The sequence below is a fragment of the Phascolarctos cinereus genome, unplaced genomic scaffold (genome assembly GCF_003287225.1).
Source record: "Phascolarctos cinereus isolate Bilbo 61053 unplaced genomic scaffold, phaCin_HiC Scaffold_3;HRSCAF=262, whole genome shotgun sequence".
Classification (NCBI taxonomy): domain Eukaryota; kingdom Metazoa; phylum Chordata; class Mammalia; order Diprotodontia; family Phascolarctidae; genus Phascolarctos; species Phascolarctos cinereus.
The window spans coordinates 50,484,517-50,508,011 of record NW_027555736.1 but is presented as its reverse complement, the minus strand read 5'-3'; the positions used below and the strand labels follow the sequence as shown (position 1 = coordinate 50,508,011).

The window sequence follows — 23,495 nt, the reverse complement described above, 5'->3', positions numbered from 1 at the left end:
GATCTGTAGTAGGAAGGCCTAGTTTTTATTTTCCTTGAGTTAAAGATTATCTGCAAAGCATCTTTAAGACCCCAGCATGACTCTGCCATCCATTAACTCCCCTGAGCCCCTTTGCAAGAGTTCTACCATGTGCTTCTCCTTTGACGTAGAAAGGATCTTGGGGATCTTCTTATCAGAACCTCTTAATATCACAGATACAGGGGAGGCAAAATGAAACCTCCCCAGTGACTGCTCTTAGGCCCTGGGACCCTGACTCCTAATGAGATTCCCTTGCTGGTGTCTGGGTAGGGTGGGGCAAGCTCCATCAAGTGGACCAAGGATTCCCACTTTTTTTCAACTCCTATACACCTTGGTATTCAGTGAACCTTCCTCAAACCAACTATTCAGTATGAAAAGAAATAAATTCCAGTATTTACCATGCATTACCACTCATAAGAACCAACATGGATTAAATTATTTTAATAGGCTAGTATTTATTTTTTCTTAAAATTTTACCAAATACTAACATTTATCAAATATTTCCTGTGCCTCTTCATAAAAATTTCTACTCCCCAGGGGTATACGTACTCCAGGTTGGGTAACCAAGCAAATTCCCATGATGCCAGGCCCCTTGGGAGTAGGCAGATCCCAGAGAGAGGCAGGGTGGACTTGGGGCTTAGCAGCTAACTAGTGTTAGGGACTAGGAACCATGTGTGTAGAGCTCAAGAGAGGGAAAGGTCTCTATTTGCCTTTTTCCAGGAATGGGAGCTAGAGCAATGATTGAAGGCCTTAGAAACTCTGACAGTGGACTAGACCCCTAGAGACGGGTCTTAAAGGACCCTGGGACAGGCGTGCCACTTGCTCCAAATGCCTACTCTCTTGACCCCATTCCAATATGGATGGATAGCAATGTCTTGACTCACCTCGGATGGTGAGTGTGCTGGTGGAGCTCTTCGTGGGAGTGCCGGCATCGCTAGCCACTACCCTAAGGTAGTATTCCGCGATGCGCTCACGATCCAGCTCAGTGGTGGTAGTCACCATGCCACTGCTGCTGTTGATGACGAAGTCCATGCGGGGCATGCCCACCTGCATGCGGTATGTCACTAGCCCATTCAAGCCTTCATCCAGGTCAATGGCCACCACCTGGTAAGAAGAACAGCTAGACATCAGTGTCGAGAGTATGGCCCCCAGGATCAAAGCCTCTGGTATCCACAGGTCACTGATGCTTCCTCTAGATTTTCTGGCTGCTCTGCCTATACTCAAATGAAGACTTTTGGTTCCTTCTTGACCTTGACTCCTGGCTCTTAATATTCCCTGATTCAGACTCAACTCCAGTCAAGCGAACTGACTCCAGCAGGAAAGAAAGCAGTATTGTCAATTAATTCCCAGATCTACTCTCTCCAGGGCTTTCTTTAGTTTGTGAACATCACTGGTGTGGGACTGGGGGCTGCCTATTAAAAGAGAAGGGATTAGAAAGAGGTAGCCCCCACATGCAATATAAGGAAAGTGGGCAGTATGGAGCACTTGTTTAAAATAAATGCACATCTTGTTGGGGTCACATATTTCCTCTCTCCAAGGTACCTATCTTGTGATGTGATTCAATTTGAGTCAATTCAAGCAATATTTATCATTCTGTGCAAAGCACAGCACCCTGAGGAGAGAGAGAGAGAGAGTGTCAACAACTTGGTGGTGGTGATGGAATGGTGGAGAAATTGGGGGTGTCAAATGGGGGGTGACAGCTGGACAGAACCTAAAGGAAGGTAAGGAACCTGAGGGGCAGAGCTGAGGGGAGAGTTTACCCCAGGAAAGGGGCACAGGAGGTGGGGACAGAGATGGAAGAGAAATGCTGAGTTTGGTGAACAGCTAGTCATCCAGTGTGGCTGGGTCTGGTAAAGTCGTATCTTTACTAGGGTTTGATGGCTGAGTGTGGGGAGTGGGAGGTGACCCTGAGTGGATTCTTAGAGACTAAGGCAGCCACTGTACACAGGCTTTTACTGAGCTGGTAACACTTTGAGGATGGCTTTGGGGCTGACTGTTGTCTGGAGACCTGCTTAGCTAAGTTGGGGGAGGCTTACGATCAGGTGATGATTCTTTTGGCCAAATACTTCTACTAAGGATTGCAATCTATATTGGTGGAGGCAAAACCACCTCAATGAAATACTAGATGCTTTTAAGTGAAGTAAGTCAAATTGCAAATGTCACTTTAAACCCTCAAAGTCTCGGCTGGTCTATAACATGCGGCAGGGGAGGCAAATTTTTTAGAACATTTTTAATAATATTTTTTCTTTTTAATTGTAATTATGAACTCGACAACATCAACAACATCAACATTTCCATATCCAAAGGAGTAAAGAAAAAGAGGATTATATATGAAACCATAAATCTCTATTACATACAGCTTTTTTCTTTTTTCTTTTTTAACCTAGAGGCAGCTAGGTTATGCAGCGGATAGAGTGCTGGACTTGGAATCAGGAAGACCTGAGTATGAATCTTTTTTTTTTATAATTCTACTTTTATTTTATGTATTTGTTTATTTTGTTAGGCAATGGGGTTAAGTGACTTGTCCAGGGTCACACAGATAGTAAGTGCCAAGTGTCTGAGGCCGGATTTGAACTCTGGTCCTCTCTACTCCAGGGCCAGTGATCTATCCATTGTGCCACCTAGCTGCCCCCTCTGAGTGTGAATCTTGGCTGAGATACTAGCCATGTGACCTGAGCAAGGCTCAGTTTCCTCATCTGTGAAATGGGGAGAATAATACCACCTACCTCCCAGGGTTAATATGAGGATAAAATAAGATAACATGTGAAGTGCTATATATTTTATTTAAAGTATATATTAAATTTAACCCCAGTAGTTTCAACACTGTTTTGCTCATCTGTGTCCCTTTCTGAACGTCCAGGGCCCAATTATTTTTTTTTCAGGCAATTGGGGTTAAGTGACTTGCGCAGGGTCACACAGCTAGTAAGTGTCAAGTGTTTAGTCTGAGGCTGGATTTGAACTCAGGTCCTCCTGACTTCAGGGCCAGTGCTGTATCCACTGTACCACCTAGCTGCCCCTCAGGGCCCAATTGTCAAGGACACACAAATGCACCGTGCAGTCTCTGTTTGGCAGCTGCCTCATCTCTGGCAGCTACTGGCTGTCCCTAAGGCCCTCATGTCCAGTCTAGGGCAGCACCCTTTCCAGACTTTCTATGAGACAAATTAAGGCTTAAAATATGGTTTTTCTGGATATTGAAGGAGAAGGAAGGGAGGACATTTGGGAAGGATTTGTACCCACTTGTGCTGAAGTGAGTGTTTTTGCTGAGTGCCAAGGGATCTAGAATATTGAGTTTACCCAGATTCCCCATGCCTTTCAACTAACTGAGCTCTAAGTGCTTGGCTCCTATCTGCTGATTTTGTGCTCATGTGCATTCTTTGGCTTCTCTCCCATCAGACTGTAAGCTCCCTGAGGCCTTAGAGGCCGTACAGGTCAAACCACACCTAAAATTGCAATCTTAAGTACTTCTCTCTGGTATTTTTTTCGGCTGTTTCAAGTCTTTCCCACATGAGTGTGGGCCTGGTGAGGACAGAGGCTGTCCTCACACGTCTTCTGTTTGCCCTGGAGCACAGGGCTGAAAAGCAGAGCCTCAGTCAGTGCTTGTTGGCGGACAGGATTGATCGCTCGAGATGGGGTGAGAGAGGGAGAGACTGCGGGAGGAAGCGTCAGACGGGAGGGAGGACTTGCTGTGGGAACTGGCGCTCTTCCTGGGGATGGGAGACTCACGTGGTAGACTGAGGTCCCGGCGAGGGTGCCTTCCAGCACCTCAGCGATGGCGGGCAGGTTCTGGAAAGTGGGGTCATTGTCATTCAGGTCCAATAGGTTCACGAAGACTGTGGCGCTGCTGGTGGCTCTCAGTGGGGGCCTGCCGCCTAAAGGGAATCAAGAAAGCAAGGATGGGGGAAATGGAGAGAGGGAAAGGGGAAAGAGGAGAAAGAAAGAAATCAGGTAGAAGCAGCTGGTGATAGAGTAGTTATAGAGTGCTGGGACTAGAATCAAGAAGACTTGAGTTCAACTCTGGCCTTAGACACGCACTAGCTGTGTGACCCTGGGTAAGTCACCTCACCTCTGTTGGTCTCAGTTTCCTCAGCTGGAAAATGGCAATTTTTAAATTAATTAATGAATGAACAATAATGAAACAAATATAAATAAATAATTAAATGTAATAAACAATGATAACAATAAAACAGCACCTATCCCTCAGGGTGGTTTTCAGGATCAAATGAGGTAATAGTTGTAAAGTGCTAGCTCTTTATTGTATAGCACATAGTAGGTACTTAAAAAAATGCTTGTTCCCTTCCCTTCCTCCCCATTTTCAAGTGGTTCCTTGAGGAGGGATGTCAGAGGTGGCTCCTTGATAAGCCAGAGTAGGTAGAAGACCCATCCCCTTCTCCCCGAATGCCTCTCCAGATGTGTCCAGGGATCACCTGGGTGACTGGAAGGAGAAGCTAGATGGGGAGACCGCACCAGGGTTCCTAGCTAGTCCGATGACAAGAGGTGCAACCTCCACAGACAGGGTGAGAGCAAATCCAAGGACCCATGGCGCTCTCAACGTGGGGCATCCCATGCCTGGACTGGCCAAGGCACAGTGGCGGCTTTGGGAGAGCGAGGCAGGTTGGGGCACAGAGGGGTGAGTGGGGCTCCTTACAGTCGGTGACAGAGACGACTATTTTGCGCATGAGTTCTGCCTCTTCGGGGTCGGGGTTCTCGCGGTCCAGCATGACGTTGGTGGTTCTGATCTTCCCTGTGGTGCTGTTGATGTTGTAGAACTTGTTGGGAGGGTGAATGCTGTACACCAAAGTACCGTTCTCAGCCAGGTCGGGATCCACAGCCACCACCTAGGAGAGGAGTTGAGGATCGTGACACCCACATGGCGGGTAAGAGAGAGGTGGTCTGGGTTTGGGAATTCATCAGGCTGCTTCCATGGCATTGTAGCACAGGGGGCAAAGACCTGGCCCCTTTCCCATTCTGTCAAGACCTCTCCATCTCCCAGGACCAGAAGGGGCTTCATTGGGCCAGAAGGGCCAGGTACTAGGACAAGGAGACCCTCCCTACCAATATGAGTCAGCACCTCTCTGCTCCCTGTAGGCCAGATGGAAGATGCAAAATGGAAAAGAGAGAGGACATGGAGCCACGTTAGCACTCTGGCTCTTCCACTTGCTATCTGCGTGACCTTGGGTGGGTCACTGCCTTTACTTTGGGTCTTAGTTCTCTCACATACGGGGACTGGACAAAGTGAGATCCAAGGAGTTTTCCCATTTCAAACCCCTTGATCCTATAAATTGGACAACAAAGCCAGTAGCATTTGGACTTACACATGGAGTACACTGGGCAATGAGCATCTCACAAGCTAGTAGAGCATGAAAGGGCAGGGCCTTGAGAAGGGGGTAGCCCAGGGGCTCTGCCTTGCTTGAAGTTCAGAGACTGGGGCTTCTCTCTTGATGGAAGCATCCAGATTATTTCCCAATTAATCCAGCTTTTGCATTTTCTTACCCTGCTAGCCCATAAGCTCCAAGAAGGCAGGGGCTACATCTTGAGTAGACTTTGAATCTCCTTTAGCCCTTGACCTCCGTATGCAGTGCTTACTAAGTTTTTGATAGGTGAGTGAATACATTGGTGAACTTTTGCTTTGTGTACACTCCACTCCACAGACCTTGGCTTCAGAAATAGAAAAGTTATAATCTTTTCAGGGCTGACAGTGTTGCGTTATGAGTTCTGTAAGTGGGAAAGAAGGATGTGGGCTGGTTTAACAACCAGATCTCCAAAAACATGACAAACTTTTCAGTTTAATCTGTTCTGTTAATATTTTCTCCATCATTTTCTTAAGTCTAGAGGTCAACAAAACAAGAAGTCAAATCCTGGCTTGTTATATTTTGCAATTTCTGAGGCGTAAATGCTCACAATGAATATTTAACAACCGGCTCTCCAAAAACAGCAAATTTTTCAGTTTAATCTGCACTGTTAGTATTTTCTCTATCATTTTCTTTAGTACCCTAGACAATCAAGAAAACCAACAAGAAACCAAACCCTGATTTGTAGCATTTCAAATTTAATAATTGGCTCTTAACAAAGAGCCAGTAGGTGGCTTGAGCCACCTGGATGTGAGCATACCGATAGGACCTGGCAGAAGATGAAGAAAGAACCTATTCTGTGGTCCTTGGGAAGCAGCAGTTTATTGACATCTTACACAGCCTGTCCCAAAGGCTGCCTCCTGCTCAGTGTATCTGAAAAGAGGCTTCATTACTGAGTGTTAACACAAGATAGTGTGGTACAGTGGGGGGGGACCCTGGCTCTAGAGTCAGAGCACCTGACTTCAAATCCTGCCTCACACACTTGCTACCTGTGTGACCTTGAAAAATCACTTAACCTTTGTGGGCCTCAGTTTCCTCAGTTGTAAAATGAGGGGGTCTGCCAAGGTGGTCTCCTCTTGCTCTAAATCTAGAATGCTATAATTCTTGTTGAATTGGGGGCTGGAGGCCAGGTGTCTGAAGGTCACAGGACATTTTCCAGACATTTATTTCGCTCTGGAGCCTGTCCCCCTTGTCACAGCCACCTTTTCCCTTCCTCTGAGGGGACACTCTAGTAGCAGGGACATTTGCATAAGAATCAGTCCTTTGATGCTTCGGGTCTTCCTGCTGCTTTCCCACAGACTGGATTTCATCTCATCTTGGTAACACAACAATTATGTCCACAGCCACCAATTGTGATGTCAAAAGGCAGCGGTGGGATGACATTGTAGGGGGATGGAGGGGTAAGGACTCCCAAGGTCCAGGCCAGAAACAGTGTGGGCTAGAGCAGTTACGGCATGGAGGAGTGAGGGGAGAGGCAGTTGGGGCTGTGCCCACCTGCTCCCTCTGTTCTCTGGCCCCCCAGCTGAGCAGGGGGAGGGGGAGGTCTTTGGGACTGATGGTCCCCAAGAGGAAAATGCCCAAGACTTTTTTCTTTCCCCTCAGGAACTACCACCAGTAGTGTCCTTGACTGGTTGGTTCCCTTCCCCTCCTCACTCTCATTTTCTCCCCACCATCCACACAGGCCAAGCTGCATCGTTCTACCCTGCCACAACTAAGGACCAGGGGTTCATCAGCAGAACTTCTCCTTTGTCTGTCTTTTATGACTTACTGTGCTTTAAGGGCTCTCTCAACTGATCTAGCTATCCCACTCTCCAGTAGGGGAAACTGAGGTTCAGAAATGGAAGCAATTCGGCCAAAGCTGGTTCTAGAAGCCAGGGGTTCTGGATCTCAGCCAGGCAGCAATGCCCTCCTTCACTTCACCTGTGGCACTTCAGGAGACTAGAACAATCACTCTCAGGGAGGGGCCAGCTGATGTCCCAGTGGCCGAGCCCAGGACAGCCCCATCCTTAACTCCAGGACACTCTGGGATCAGCTCCTTTGTGTTACTTGACGTGGGACTTTTTTCTGCGTTGTCAGCAGAATATTTCCTTCCCCCACCTAATCCTCTTGCAGAGGTGTCTCTGGGGCCAGCAGACCAGAACAGACAGATGGGCTGCTGAAAAGCCTCCAGCTCCCATCTGCCTGAAGTACTTACTTGGCCAACCCGGGGACTCGGGAGTCAGGCATGGGAGCGGGACAGGGGGAGCTGGGAAACTGATGGAGGAGGCGAGGTGAAGGTGAGGCCTGTAAGCTGACCCTGCACGGACCCCTGACTTCCTACCACCAGGAGCCACTCCAGTTGTGCCAGCACCCTCATCCCTAGCTAGCTCTCTGTCCCCGGTGGAGGAAGGTGGATGGACCAGGGACTGAAACCTTGGATTCTCATCTGGGCCCTGCCCTGTTCATGCTGGGAAAACAGGCAGGTTGTTTACTCTCTCTGGGCCTCACTTTCTCCCCTACTGGCCAGCTACCCGTCCCATCTTGACAACAGGGAAGATGGCATACATCCTTGAGCTCAAGGCTGATGATTCAAAGAACAGTAATAATAGGGTGTCAATAATTATTGCTTAGATAAGAAGATGGTAATTAATTTTCTGTATACAACTCTCCCCAAAACAAAACAAAATACCAAGAGGCAGCTAAGTGGCATAGTGGACAGAGTGGGCCAGGAGTCAGGAAGACCTGAATTCAAATCCAGCCTCAGATACCTAGTAGCTGTGTGACCTTGGGCAAGTCATTTAACCTTTGTCTGCTTCAGAGATGGGGATGATAATAACTTTCAGAGTTTTGGTAAGGATGAAATGAAATAATAGTTGTAAAGTGCTTAGCACAGTTCTGGGCACATAGTAGGTGCTTAATAAATGTCCATTCCCTTTATCTCCCACTTCCTAACCACTGGGGAAAAAAGAAAAAAAAACCCAAACCTTTGCAAACAATATGCATAGTCAAGTAAAACAAATTCCCACATTGGTCACGTTCAGAAGGTGTCTGTCCCTGCCTACCCTCTGAACCCATTCCCTCCCTTTCTGTTTGTGAGGGTCCTCCAGAGTCATGGTTGGTCATGGTGTCATATAGTTCTAACTGAAAAAAAGGGAAAATCCTCTTCTGCTCTCTCCTTCTGATCATTTGCCTATTTAGGGGATGGGCATGACAGCTGTTATTCTCCCCATTTTATCAATGGGAAGAGTAAGGCCCAGAGAGTGAAGTGAATTGATTTACTTTGGGCCAGATGGACAATCATCGGCTGGGGCTAGATAGAGCTAGAACCCAGGTTTTCTAACTTCCAGGCCGTTCATCACCCACAGTAATGCCTTGCCCTTTCCTCCTTCACATCGATTGTATGTCCCAGAGAGGCTCTTTCCACACACTGGTGGGGTGACGGGGGCACCCACTTCCCCCACTATGAGCCACGTTTCTGATGGCCACTTGGGCTCTCTATGGAGCCCAGGGCACTGGGTGGGGGGACATGGCCCCTCACCACCTCTCCTGCCACCTCCCTTCCTCCCAGTTAGATCATTTTGTGGATTCTCACCACTTTCCCCTCATTTATTTCCCATTTCACGCCCGTCATTTTTCTCCTGGCCTGACGGGGAATAATTCTCTCCCTCTCCCCTCTCTTTTATTTTGCTGGAGGGCTTTGAAAGGTTCTAAATCAATGCGAATCAGAGAGGTCCTTGAAGGAGGTTGCAGGAGAGGGGAGGAAAAGTTGGCCCCGAATCTTACTTACAGTACAGGAATTCATCAGCACATGCAGCTGTGTGCACACACACACATACACACACACACACACACACACACACACACACACCCCACATGCATGTATGCACAGAGACATATACGAATGCACATGCATGCCTATAGTGTACATATGTAAGCATGTACGCAGTGCATGCACACATGTGAAAAGCAACAGTGAATGGGTGTGTGGGCACACAAATATACCCAACATCCCAACATACTTAACAATGAATGGGCACTGACCAGGGTACTCACAGACTGTTTAGCTACTAGACATGCCAGGTAAGTTCTGTGACCTCAGCTGGTTCTGGTGCCCTGTGGGAAGTCCAAGGATGCCAAGGCCATCTCTAGTGAGTAGCCTTGGGGAAGAACTGATGTGGCGGGGTCACTCTTTTTTCTTCCTTAGGCAATTGGGGTAAGCCCAGGGTCACACAGCTAGTAAGTGTCAAGTGTTTGGTCTGAGGCTGGATTTGAACTCAGGTCCTCCTGACTTCAGGGCTGGTGCTCTATCCATTATGCCACCTAGCTGGCCCTGGGTCACTCTTGCAGCCACTGGTATGACCTGAATCTCTGTTGAGAGGGGATTTATGGCAAATAGCTTTGGAGTAGGGATGGGGCCAGGTAGGCACCACACTTTAGGGCAAAAATATTACCTTCTGTATACTACTAATAGCCCAGGAGAGTAACCCATGGAAGAAGTCATTTGATCCTCTTCTCTCTTTCCCATCCTCCCCTACATCTGATCAGATGCCAAGTCCTGCTGACTCCACCTCCAGAACCTCTCTCCTCTACGTTCATCCTTTCTGTTCCTATCACTACTAGCCCTAATTCAGGGACTTCTCTTTTCTTATCTAAGCTATAGCAATAGGCTCTTTCTGGCCTTTCTGTCTCTGGTGTTTCCTTTTCCAATCCCTTCTTCACATCACTACCCTTGCAAACTCCCTTATGTCCTGTTCAGAAACCTTCAAGGACTCCCCCATAGGCTACCAAACTAAATACAAACTATATGTCCCGGCATCCCAGGACCTTCACAATCTGGTTCTGACTTCTCTTTCCAGCTTTATCTTACAGTATGTCCCCTTTTGTCCTCTACAGTTCAGCCACATTGGATTATTGACCTATCTGTCATCTCTGTGTTTTTCCTCTTCCTAGGACTGGAATCGACTTCATTTCTCCAACCTTACCGTGGTAACATCAGAATCTGGAGGTGTCATCTCCACTAGGTTGATGTGATAAGGAGCATCCTTCCAGGTAGGGTGGTTGTCATTGATGTCCAAGAGAGTTATGTTCACCTGAAAAGTCAAGAGGGAGAACGTGGGATGGGCCATTCTCCCAGGGGTGGCCTCCTGGGACAAATTTCTATCCAGCTATTCTCATCCTTAATATTCAGTGTTCTGTGGATTATTTCTCAGGTGGAGATACTAACAATACCCAGATCCTGATGGGTTGTTGTCCTTCATTCTCAAAGAGTACCAATATGACATCCGCTATACTGGGGTCAAGGCACAGTGTGTCCAACTATGACTGATCGGACCAATATGAGCTCAGAAGGCTCTACCACAGGTTGGGCACCAATAGTCCACATGAATGTTTGGAGACCTAGGTCCCGATTAGTGCAAATACCAAGTCCCCCAATGTAGTGGTGTGTATTCAAACTCGCACTATTCAGAAAGTTGTAAGCATGTAAAATGCAGTAAATTGGTTTTAGTCCAATGGAAATATGCCTGCAAAATTGGTACCTTACTCCACTTTGTGCAGTTCATCACCATCATTATTAGAAGTAACGATAACTTCATTCTCTTGTTCAATTGAGTTCATACAGAAACAGTTCACACACGTCACTAATCCTGTTATTATTATTATTCTTTCATATTGAATGTTCTGTATTTCATGCAATAAAAGGATAACATCATCACTTTTTATAAGTGAATAAAAAGGATTGGGGTGTAAGCTTGTTTTCTGTAGACTCATTGAAAGCATCTTGGAAATCCCAGGACCTTAAACTGTGACGTGATAAAACTGGGTCTCACCCTGTTTCTATTTGATTTTGATTCCATTCTACATAGGATGGAGGTTAAATATTGTTCTTAAATTTTTACTGCTCAATGTTGATATCCAGGCAACTTGTGGGCAACAGTTCTGTCTGTGATAATGGCATGGTTCCAGTACAGTTTTTTGTTATTATAATTATAATTATAATTATTACCATCTAATATGCCCGGAATTTCCTGATAGGTCCATTCAATGGTCTTCCAGAATGCCAATTTGCCTTCAGAGGGGCCATTTTTGCATCATTTTCATCCCCTTAATGGTTAGTTTCTTTCTAGTCATTCCAAAGCTCCTACAAATGAGGTTTGAATTGGGGTAGGCTGGAGAAAGGGTCTTTGTAGGGGACCCTTCCCTAGGAGGTTTTAACAAGAGGAAGGGCAGGTTCCTAGTACCACAGGATCCCAGACTTAGTGCTGGAAGGGACCTTCAAGGTCAGTTCTAGATCAATGCCCCCATTTGACAGGTGAAACATGATGACTTGTAGTTGTGATGTCACTAAGGGATGAACAAAGTGACCTCTGGGAAACCCATCCTCCTGAAACCCAGGGATTCTTTTTTTCCTTCCTAAAATTCTATAGCCCTGGCCAGGCAGAGAGCAAAGTAACAGGCACCAGGGAGTGATTTCTGAGCCAAAAGTGAGATGTCCAGTGTTGGCCAGTGAGAAAGGGGTGTTTTGTGCATGTGTGCATGTGTGCGTGCGTGTGTGCGGGTGTGTGTGTGTGTGTGTGTGTACATATACAGGGATGTGCATCAGAATCCCTTGAGCTTCCTGGTTGAGGTTCAATCCAAGCAATTTCCTTACTCTCTTGCTGCCATGGTAAATTATTTACAGGTTCCAAATTCCTATTACTGAGGGGCCTTCAGGTATACTGCCTACTTACTGAGGAGACCTCTGGATACACTGTAACACCTCAGAGCACCGGTGTCATGGGGCATCCACCTCAGCCACTCTGACAGGCAGGGGAAGGAGACATAGCAGTGGATGGCTGGTGGTGGTGCTAGGAAGGGGTGCATGTGAAAATGAGCTAGTGGGAGAGTTCGAAATCTATGGGAGAGCAAGGAACAACACTAGGCAATGAGGGACTGGAGAGAATCAGTAGCAGAAAGGATGTATGTGTATGTTAGAAGGGAGAAGATCACAGACAATGGACTGACGGGCATACAAAAGCAGAGGGAAAATCCCAGAGAAGAATAAAAGGGTAAGGAGCTCTAGGTGGCAATGATGTTTAGTTTGTATGTAAAGAGGCAATGGGGGAGATGGGAGCTGAGGTGAATTACAGAGGTCCTGGTTGATTTTTGGGGCGGTAACTTTTTATTTCATCGTCTTGCAGGCATTCTGGAAGACCATTGAAAATGTAACCTAACATCTGTAGAAGCTGTCACGATAAGGTTGAAAGGGAACTAGCCCTGCGTCAGGAGGCTTGAATTGTCAGTCTAGGTCTGTCACTGATTTGCTGTGCCTGGCACACAGTAGGCACTTAATAAATGTTGATTTACTATTGATTGCAGATTGCTTCATTTTTGGGGGACTCAGTTTTCTTATTTGTTAACTGAGTGGTTGGAACAGAGGATCTCAAAGGAAGGTTCTTTCTAGGTCAAATCTTTTATCATTCTTGTCAATAGCAGAAGGCAAAGAGATGAGGTAAGACTAAAAGAGGCACACTATGCCTAGCACATAGTAGGTTGCTGTTCTGCCCAAATTCAAGGAGAGCTATTCTCTCAGTGCTCCAGTGGGAAGGAGCTAGGAAGAAAGATGAAGACAAAAGGAGAACATGATTGTGGGTAGGGTGATGTGACTCAGGGGCCCTAACCTGCCTCTGGGACCTCAAATGAGAGAAGGGTAGTTCTCTTTTCTAATAACACCCTCCTTCTCTAAAGTGACACTTTAGAAAATGGAACATGGAGCTTCTGGATCTCTGATTAGGACCCTAATCAGAGTGTGCCCCTAATAGCTCTTGAGGTAGCTCTGGGGATGTTCTGTTCTGCCAAAGTAGCCCCTGGCCCTCCCTCCTGCAATCAGAGCTAAACTACACTTCAGAGAAAGGCCAGGGGGCACCCTCCCAGCTCAGAAGGGGGAGGAGGGGCAGGACTGGACTCTACCCAAACTTTGCTCCTTCTTACTCAGAGCTTAATGGAATCAGCCTCAGTGAAGGCTTGGCACTCTGGGGCTACAGTATACTGTTTGGGGTAATTTGGGGCTTGGGACCAGGTCTCTGGATGAATTATTTTGTATTCGCTTACATATATATATATATATATATAAATATATATATATATATATATATATATATATATATAATATAAAATGTATATGTGCATATGTATGCATATATGTATTTATACATGCACACACACATACACATATATTGTGCTGACTTGTTTGTGTATGTATTTCTTCCCAGTAGATTTTAAGCATCTCTGAGGGCAGGGACTGCTTTGCTTTTGTTCTTTTGTATCCCCAGAACATGGCACATGGTAGGTACCACGTAAATGCTTGCAGAATGGAATAGGATTGAATTAAACATTGCCATCTCTGCCCATCAGAGTGTTGTCTACCAGGGGGCCTGTGTCCTGGAGAGGGGAGATTTGTGGATTTCCTGAATGTCACCATGGTCACCTGAGTAAGGGCTGTGGCATCTTTTTCTTTAAAGGCAGCCCCACTCTGCACCACCAGAGGCTGCTCCTCTCTGTTTCCTGCTCTCCCCCACCTCCTAAGTAGTATCAAGGAACCAGAGAGTCTAAGAGTTGAAAGGGACCCAAGAGCTTTCCTAGTTCAGGGGTGTCAAGCTCAAATAGAACAAAAGGCACTAAACTGTACATAAGGATCCTTGTGGATCACACATTGACTTAGAAAACCTCACACTAGCATTATTTATGTTCTCTTGTGTTTTCATTTACTTTGTTAAATATTTCTAAGTTACGTCTTAATCTGGTTTGGTCTGAACTAGAGGATGTCTCGGGCAATGGCCCCAGGTTTGACATCTCTGATCCAGCCAATCTGACCACCTCTTTCCCAAGGCAGGACCCTCTCCAACAGCATTCTTGCACATAGATCTCAAATCAAGAATTCAAAGAGATCTTAGAGGTCATCTAGTCCATGCCCTCTTTTTACAGAAGAGGAAATTGAGGTCCATAGAAAATAAACTGAACAACTGGGGTCCCTGATAGAAGGTGGCTTAGTTTCTTCTTAAAAAGTTTATAGGAAATTTACCAGTTCATGTGATAACTCATGGTACAACATTTCTCCTCATTTCTATCTGAAAGCTGCCTGTTTGCACTGGATCTAATTCTGCACTCTTGAAGAGCAATGGACCCTGCTCTACAGCATACTCCAGGGGAATGAATATTGACTTTCAAGTCAGAGAACATGGGTTCAAAGCCTACTTCTGACACAGGTGCCTAGGTGATCACAGGTGAGTCAATTAATTACTCTTGGTCTCAATTTGCTCATCTGTCAAATGGGGGCATTGAGCTGGATGGCCTCTGAGGTTCCTTCTAGATTTACATTCCTCTTTCTGCTTCTTCTTTTACACTACAATTAGTCAGTCATCATTTATTGAGTACCTACTATGTGCCAGGCACTATGCTAGGTGCTGGGGATACCAAGAATGAAACATTGCCTTCTCTCCAGAAGGTCATGTTCCAATGGGCACAAGCCTTTTAGATATTTGAAGATGCCCATCATAAGCCTCCTAAGAGTTCCATCCTCTAAGCTAAACACTCTCAATTCTACCAACCATCCATTCAAGTCAGACACTCTTTAGGAGAGAAATCTACTGATGCTTGGTTAGAATGTCACATCCTTTTCTGCCATGCCCTTCTGTAGCTGGGGACCCAATTGGTTTCCCTCTTGCCAGCTGCCCACTGTTTCCACAGCTTTTTTTTGGGGGGGAGGGGGAGATTATGGGAGCCTTTAGGCAGCAAAGAAATCGGGGGGAATCTGTCCCTCATCCTTGTCTCACCAGTAAAGTTCAAGATGAGCAGATCTGGTAAAATGGCGCCGCATCTCCATCAAATGGTTGCATGCATATTTGCATGCATGTGTGTGTGCACACATGCACATGTGCATAAATTCTATTTTGTCAGCCCTCAAGGCTCTTCTGGATTCTGCCTCTTGTCAACAGGCAAATATTTCTGATGGGACTATTGCATCCTGTTCTTGGCTGGAGGTAATACAAGGAAGGGCCCCTGGCATATTCTTGCTTTCCATTGCCCCACTCATAATCAGATTCTCCAAGGATTTTGCATCTCTTGGGAGGAAATGCCTTTCCATTCCCTTCTATGGAAAGCTCTGTTTCATAGTCCATTTTCAACATTTTGTCTTCCTTACGTGAATCTGGTATTTCTCTTAGTGAAAAAAGGCAGACCTTTTGCTGTCCTCAGGCTGAGAATGGGGGTGGAACTCTCTTGATCCATCCCTTCTGGATGGGAGAATTCTAGCAATGACCTGGTTCTCTTCAATAACCTCCTCCATTCCCCTATTTTTCCTTCTGTCTGCAGAAATAGATAGCTAGAGCTTGGTTTAAGTGGCAGCTCCAAGCTTTCGGACAAGCTTGAGGGGAAAGCCATCAAGCAGCCCCAGCTGATGATGAGGGAGAGACAGGAAGGATGAGGAGCTCACAGTGGCAATGCCGGTCTTCTGATTGTGGCCAACGCCCCCATCCACTGCCCGCACAATGAGGATGTATTCTGATTTGGTTTCTCGATCCAGCAGGGATGTAGTTGTGATTTCACCTAAGAGAGAGAGGAAGGAGTGAGACCACATGCTCTTTCATACCTCTACCTCTCCAGGCCATGAAGTAAGAATCTTTATGATTCATCTCAGCTCCCTGCACGAGGAAGATCTGGGACCAAAATCTGTTATGTCTTTAAGGGACCAGTAGAAAACCCAAAGGCTGGTAAGATTATCTGAGAGGGGGAAGGAGCAAAGCCTCTTTTCTCCCTCTTGGGTATGAGCCAGGGCTCTGAGGCCATGCAATATGACCCCATGGTAAGGAGAAAGAAAATGCCCCTTGGTACAATGTTAAGAGAGCTGGATTATGAGAAAGGAGAACTAGACTTCAGATTCTGTTTTATTATTGGCTCACTATGAGAACTGGAACAAAGCAGCATCTCTGTTTATACCTTCATGAAATCACATAAATAAAATTACATAAATAATCATGAGATTACAGATTTGGAGCCAGGTGGGACCTCAGAGGTTTAGGGGTTCTTAAATAGTCCAGGGAGTCTTAACCTGGGGTCCACAGATCCCCCAACTGACCCATGGATAGATTTCAGTGGGGGTCTGTGAACTTGGATAGGAAAAGAAAAATATTTTTACTAACCTCTAATTGAAATTTAGCATTCCTTTCCATTATGAATGCCGGCAACAAACCACAGTAGCATTAACAGTACCTGTGATTTTGTTCTATTGATGAATAGAAATCACAGATATTTTCATATCATACTATAGTTGTTGCAGATATCCCAAAATATCTCTTATGCTCATCATCACTTTGAAATTACTCTAGTCATTAGACCTGCTGCTAGATATATTACTGTATCTTAAATAAATTTTTTTTGATAACTACTTCAACATAATTTATTTCCTTTATATTACTATGTATTTTATCTTATACATTTAAAAAGACTGTTTTGAGAAGGGGTTCATAGACTTTACCCGTTGGACTGTAAGCACCTTGAGAGTAGGGGATGTCTTTTACCTTTCTTTGTATCCCCAGAATTTAGTGTCTGGCATACAATAGATGCTTAGTAAATGTTTGTTGACTTGGTCAGACTGCCAAAAGTGTCCATGGCACAAAAAAGGTTAAGAATCCTTGATTTCGATTTTATAAATGAGGAAACCAGGATCCAAGGAGGCTGTGACTTGTCTAAGGCCAACCAGGGAGCAAGTATTAGAGACAGGATTTGAACTCAGGTCCTCTTATTCCAGGGCTAGTACACATTTAATTATACCATGCTAATCTTTAAAATTTCCTCCATTTCTGAAGTTCTATATTGGCTGCTGAGGGCTTTGGGACAACCAGAAGAAAGTCACTAGGTTAATAGGAGAGATGAATGAGTTCACTCTTCTCCCCCTTCCTAAGGTACTCCTTTGACCACTAAATTGGGGACTGGTATCAAGGGCCGACCATGATGAAAAGGCCAATGCAGGGAAGCTTGGCAAAGGGTTGAGCCACAGAGATGTGCTCTGTGGGTTGGGGTGGTGTCGATTAATTGGCAGGGCGAGGAAGAAATTAATCTCTAAAAAGTTTTAAATATGAACTTGTCGGCATGATGGATAGCTTCTCCTGTCTGAGAAATTAGATCCAATTAAGGCCACCTTTACGGAGCAGGCTGGCTAATTTGACCAAGGAGCTTGGAGGAAAACGTTCACATGTCTGGAGCTAAAGGAGAGATGTCAAAGCAGGAAGAAAATGGCTATATCATCATTAATACCCCCGCCCCCCCGGCTGAACTAGACTCCCTGTGTGGGGGAGAGAGAAGGAGGAGGAGAGGCTGGGGAGGGTGTATTCCCCACTCTCTGAGCAGATGAGCGTCTCTCTAACCCTTCCATAACCTTCATCATTCTAAATCCTGCTGAGATGTGCCCATGGTCAGTGCCTACATCTATAAGGAGGGGAGAAACTGTACCCATTTGTATAGAGTTAGAAAGTGAGACCCAGGCTGGTGGAGGTATTTTGGTTTCTTCTGATTTTCCTCTCCTATCAATTTTCAGCTGTGACTGGTGAGGGAAAACTCCAGGTGGAAAGGGGATCAGTTTACTCAGCTGACCCTGGTGTTGCTCTTTTTTTTTTTTTTAAGCTCATTTACCCAAGCTCCAAGGACTTCAAAGACTTCAGGGAGGGAACAGAAGAGAACTGCTGCCCCCCCAACCCTTCCCTGACCAAGTCCAGTGCCCTAATGGTGATGACTCAATATCTCACCTGCTTTAAGGAACTGCAAGATGAAGAGGGATTTGGCTGGGCAGAGGAGGCTGCAATATAGCTGATTAGCATTTTGCAGAGTGGGAAGTGGAGGTTCAGAGGGGCTGGCTGATTTGTTCAAGGCCACAGAGCTAAAAACTGTGAAAATTGGGATCGAAACCCAAGTCCCTTGAATACTGATGATTGCTCTTTCTCCTTCAGGAACATGCTACAAATTTTGGTAAATCAAACCACACTTTGGAGAACTAGTAATTTCAAGGGATGTTATGGTGAATCCTTTTATAAAATGAATCACTCTGTGGTAAAGTGAATTGGTTCTTAATTTAGTTCTTTAAATGTGGTAAAGTGAATTAGTCCTTTATTTTTATCTTTTTAAAACCATCAATTTATATTTTCCCATTTGGGAAATTGCTGACATTTTCAAGGCTCGTAAGTGGCTTGTTGTGACCAGAGCCTATCTTGTTAACATCAAATATTCTCCTGACATGACTGCCCAACTCTTTGTGATGGAACATCACCATGTCTGAAGAACCCTAATCACAGATAACTCAAAGGGTTGCCTTTGGCTGTAGCATCCTACCAATGATGACTCCTGTGAAGGCAGCAGCATGAAAGACAGAATCAGGGGTATATATGGCTCAGAAGAGAGGTGAGGTAATCATGTATTGGGAAGCAGAAAAATAAGATGGGAACAGCTTAAGAAGTACATTGGTACCCACTGAGAAATTTAAAGATGAAGGCCTCCAGAACATCGAAGTAATCCTTTCTGGAAGATTTATAATAGCTAGCATTTATATAGTCCTTTAATCCCCTCAACAATCCTAGGAAGGTAGGTGCTATTATTAGCCCCATTTTGAAGATGAGAAAACTGAGGCTAAGAGCATTTAAGTGACTTGTCCAGGATCATACAGCTATTCAGTGTCTGAGGCCAGATTTGTACTCGGGTCTTCCTGACTCCAGGTCCAGGACTCTATTCACTGTACCACCAGCTGTTCTAACTTATAGAAAGACATGAATAGTAAGTACATAGTATGGGAAAGCATGGAAGAGCTTCCACTTGTGTTGATAAAGAGTATACCTAAATGAAGTCATGGACCCATTAGGGAATTGGGTCATTTATATTTTGGATTTGGGTTTTCACATATTGGGTTTGTTTAAAATGAAACCCACTTTATCATATTTCTTGTTTTTTCAATGGGTGGGGGAGGGGCTGGAAGGAGGGAGAGAATTTGGAAGGAAAAATAAAAATAAAATTAAAAAATAATCCATCCCACTTGTGATAAGAGTTTGAAGGCATCTTTAGTGCTCAGGGATGGAGGCTGAGGTGAAGGTGGACAGAAAGGAATCACAATCAGAGAAGGAAAACAAATGGAGAGGAGTCTGGGAGAGGGAATCACCTGATCGTGCATTGATCCGAAATTGTGAAGCGCCTTCCAGAGAGTAGATAATGGACTCCTGCCCATATTCCCGGGAGCGGTCCAGGTCTGTTGCATTCAGAAACAACACAGTGGCACCTTTAAAGGGACAAAGGACAGAGGAAGCTCTATTCAACAAAAGCTCAGTTTTGGATCATGGTACCTGCCCATTAGAGGCAAGAATCGAATAGAAATCTCAAGATAAAATGACCTGCTACAGCCCATGATTCTGTCCACATGAGCTGTCCAAAGTACTTGGATACTGGCAATTATAAGTGGCTCTGTTGAGCACAACTCTAATTCTCTTGCTAGCATAATTTCAAGGAAGCCAAAATGCCAAGGACTCATGCCTTGAAGGATCATCAGTCATTTCATCTGGCTGAAGCAGGATACCTTCTCCTTCTTCCCTCTCACATACTTTGGACCATCCTGGCACACAGAAATCACTTAATGAGTGCTTGGTGTGTGTTTCCAGTTGGCACTTATAACAAACTTGATATCACCTAGCATTTTTATTTATGAATAATCTCTCTAGAATTTATATTACATTATTTACTTTATGACCCTTAATCTTATAGTTGAGTCACAATCTTTTGTTTAAAAGTAGGATTTTATGGGTTATATTTCTTCCCTTCAAGATCCATTTAAATCTATTCTCTCTTATTGACTATTTCTGCCTCCTCCAAACTATTGAAAATTTAGGGGTCTGAAAACATTTCTCACACCCTGACTTCCCTGGTCACCTAGGGAACATTCCCTAGCCCTATGTCTTAGACCCTAAGGAGGGCCTCTGATCTGCTGGGGCTGTAGCTCCCCTCTCCTCCTATCTCCCCTGACTCTGACACTTCCCTGTATTACCATACCATTTAATGAATCTCTTCCACAGTCTGCTTTTTATTAGAGTTGTTTATAGGTGAGTCCATTTTCCTCTTCCAGATTGGAAGCTCTCAGAGGGCAGGGAACATTCTTTTTTATTATTCCCACGATACCTAGCAAATGTGTCTTATACAGAGGTAAAATAAGCAAATGTTAATTAATTGAGCACCTGGAGATGCTTTGTGAATGGCTTTGCTGTGGTTGAGGAATAAAGAACAATCAGATCAAATAGTTCTGTGGTCTCCAGGGATGAGTATAGGGCCTGGGGGTGTGGAGGTTGAAGGATGGAGAGGACACCCTGGCCATTCTGGATATGTGGAATCAGGAATATCCTGTCCCTGGTCATGACTACTGTCCACTTGGGGCTGGCTTTGCTACTCAGGGAGAAAGGACAAGGATAAATCAATCCCTTGAATTCAATTTAGAAGCAAGTTTAAGTGCCCTTATAAAGACCTCTCTTTTTCCAAGCTGGCAGGATAGAAATGGGGTAGTCTGGCCTCAAGAAGTGGGCAGGGATAGGGCAGGGGATGGTGTGGAGAGGGCTGTGGCTCTAAGAAGAGGAGTCTCTATTTGGGCTTCCCAGACCACAGGCAGCAGTGACTGGGACCTGTGGGTATTACATCCACATGAGAGTATGGACATATCCAGCACTTAGTACATTGCCTGGTACATAGTAGACACTTAATAATAAATGATTATTGAATTGAATGAAATACTGACTTCCCAGACCAAAACACCCTAACCATCACTCTTCTGTTGTATTATATCTTTCTATTAGAATGTTAGCTCCTTCAGGGCAGGGATTTCTCTCTGTCTCTCTCTTTCAACATGGTGTTGAAATGTAGTAAATGCTTAATACATGTTTTTTCACTCATTCATTTATAATCATTCTTGAGGGAATGTGAGAAACCCATCTAAAAACCAGTTCTGGATAATGCCCAAAGAAGATAGGGTCTATTTGAGATACCTTGTCTCCTCCTCACCCCTACCTCACCTCGACCCCCAGACCTAATTATCACTGAACTTGCTTAGATGGCAAATAGGACCCACTTTTACCTACAGAGCAATGGTAGGTGATCCTAAGGTTTGTAATTACTCATTCTCACCTCCCTGAGTCTCCCATGCTCACTCACCCTCACTCATGCAATTCTTCCGGTCTGGAATACCCTTCTCCCTACTCCTCCATCTAAATTCTGTTCATCCTTTAGGGGACAGCTGAAGTCCTGCTTCTTCTATGAATCCATTACCTGATTATTTCTAGCCTATACACACCTACCTCTTCTTTCTAAAATTCTACTGTACTTACAGTTAGTATCACATAGTTCATCCTTGAAATTGCTTCATATTTATCTCCTTAGCAAGACTATAAGATGATTGAGGGTAGGGACCATGTCTTATGCTTAGCTATACTCTGTGCTCTCAGTGCCCAGGATTGTATTTGGCCCATAGTAGGTACCCAAATAATTGCATTGTTGATGGATTGGTTAGCTGTTAATTGACCAGTAATTCTCCCAAAAGAACAGGAAATGGGTCAGCCATCTACTCACAAGGCCTGGAGTTCCCATACCTGCCATGATGTTCTCCACGACGGTGACAGAGTAGGAGGGCTTGCTGAAGGTTGGGGGGTTGTCGTTCTCATCCTGAAGAGAAGATGACAAGGTAAGAACAATTAGCAAAGCAGCTCAGGATTCATTCACACACTAGGATAAAACCCCTGGGTTAGGGTGGCCTTGGCCTCTAAGTGCAGCTGATACGCAACAGGGCAAGAGTAGGACAGGCTCTCTCCCTTTGTTTGATTCAAAAAATACTTCTTAACTGATTACTATGTGCCAGGTGCTCTGCTAGGGTCAGCCAATGCAAAGGAAAAACCAGCCCCTGCCCTCAAGGAGCTTACATTCTGTTGGTGGGGCTGGTGAAAGAGAGAATTCACACATTGTGTAAACAAATAATTTAAGATGGTATATACAAAGAATACAAAGTAATTTCTAGAGAGAGAGGGTAGTAACAGCTGCGAAGAGAGGAGGAGGAGGACCAGGTATTCCAAAATTCTAGGGATTCCAAGAGGTAGAGGTAAGAAGGGAGTGCATCTAGACATGGGGAAAAGCAATTGAAATCCATTAAGTAATGTTATGTAAGGAGCAAAGCTAGTGGGAAACGGGAAGGGGAAGATGATTGGAGGGAGAAAAAGGGCCCATTTCTCAGACTCCTGGAGCTTGAAGGAAGCCCATTTTTCAGTTACAGGAGCACCACCTTCAGAGAAGGTCACCTCTTCAAGCTAGTCAAGGCAAGGTGACAATCATAAGCCCTCATTAGATGTCAGGCACTGTCCCAAGCTCTTGTGATACAAATACAAGAAAAGAAAGCCAGGAAAGACCATAAGGATGAGCACAGGGCAGGTATTCTTGACCTTTCTAATGTTAACAAGCTTATTTCTTCCCAGTTGAACACAAAGTCTTTTCTTTCCTGAAGCTTTTCCAGACCCATGTTGGCCTATAGTGACCTGGCCCTCCTCTGAATGCGCAACACTTAATACCTCAACACTCACTCATTTGGCTATTAATTGCCTACTGTCTTGAGAACATTCCTTCTATTCTTGTCTTTACTTCTACTTAACTTCTATACTATCATTTCATATTTCACATGCATCCATCTTGTCTCCTTTATTAGACTGTCATCTTCTGGAGGGAAGAGCCTGAGCTTAGTGGGTTTTTAATTCCTCAGCCCACCCTTTTAGCACCCAGCCCATGGAAGGACGCTATAAAGGAGGGCAGGCTATTTGGGGCTGAGCTGGATTCTCAGCTTTCCAGATTTTGGGGCAAGTATCATAAACCAGGTCTAGAATGAGAGTCAAGAATAGTATTCTCAGATGAAGAAAGTTAGGGTGGGAGTTAGGCAGGGTGAGGGGGAAGAACCCCCCCTTGCTGGGCAACAAATAAATCCTCATTTTAACTAATTTTTAAAAACTAGATGGACACTAAGCTCTGATATTTCTATACTGTTGTAGTAAGATGAGTGCTGTCAGGACCTTCTAAATTCAGCATCCTGGTGAAAAGCCCCATTCACACTGTCCTGGTTATGGCTCC

At 45.0% G+C, this 23,495-nt stretch overlaps 1 protein-coding gene and 1 long non-coding RNA gene across 2 annotated transcripts in view; one reads left to right on the top strand and one right to left on the bottom strand.

Annotated features, from left to right (window-relative positions):
* The window catches only part of CDH23 (cadherin related 23), a 606,235-nt gene that overhangs the window by 163,208 nt on the left and 419,532 nt on the right, over positions 1–23,495 (bottom strand). The window contains exons 18-24 of the mRNA XM_020994435.2: positions 21,980–22,052; positions 19,519–19,635; positions 15,814–15,926; positions 10,328–10,435; positions 4,664–4,853; positions 3,742–3,887; positions 903–1,122 (exon numbers count right to left, since the gene is read on the bottom strand). Of these exons, the coding sequence (XP_020850094.1) occupies positions 903–1,122; positions 3,742–3,887; positions 4,664–4,853; positions 10,328–10,435; positions 15,814–15,926; positions 19,519–19,635; positions 21,980–22,052 (967 nt within the window). The remainder of the gene's footprint in view (positions 1–902; positions 1,123–3,741; positions 3,888–4,663; positions 4,854–10,327; positions 10,436–15,813; positions 15,927–19,518; positions 19,636–21,979; positions 22,053–23,495) is intronic.
* Positions 10,316–18,388, top strand: LOC110213895 (uncharacterized). Its single transcript, XR_002326147.1, has 3 exons — positions 10,316–10,394; positions 14,457–14,605; positions 18,000–18,388. It is a non-coding gene; the product is annotated as an uncharacterized LOC110213895 (long non-coding RNA).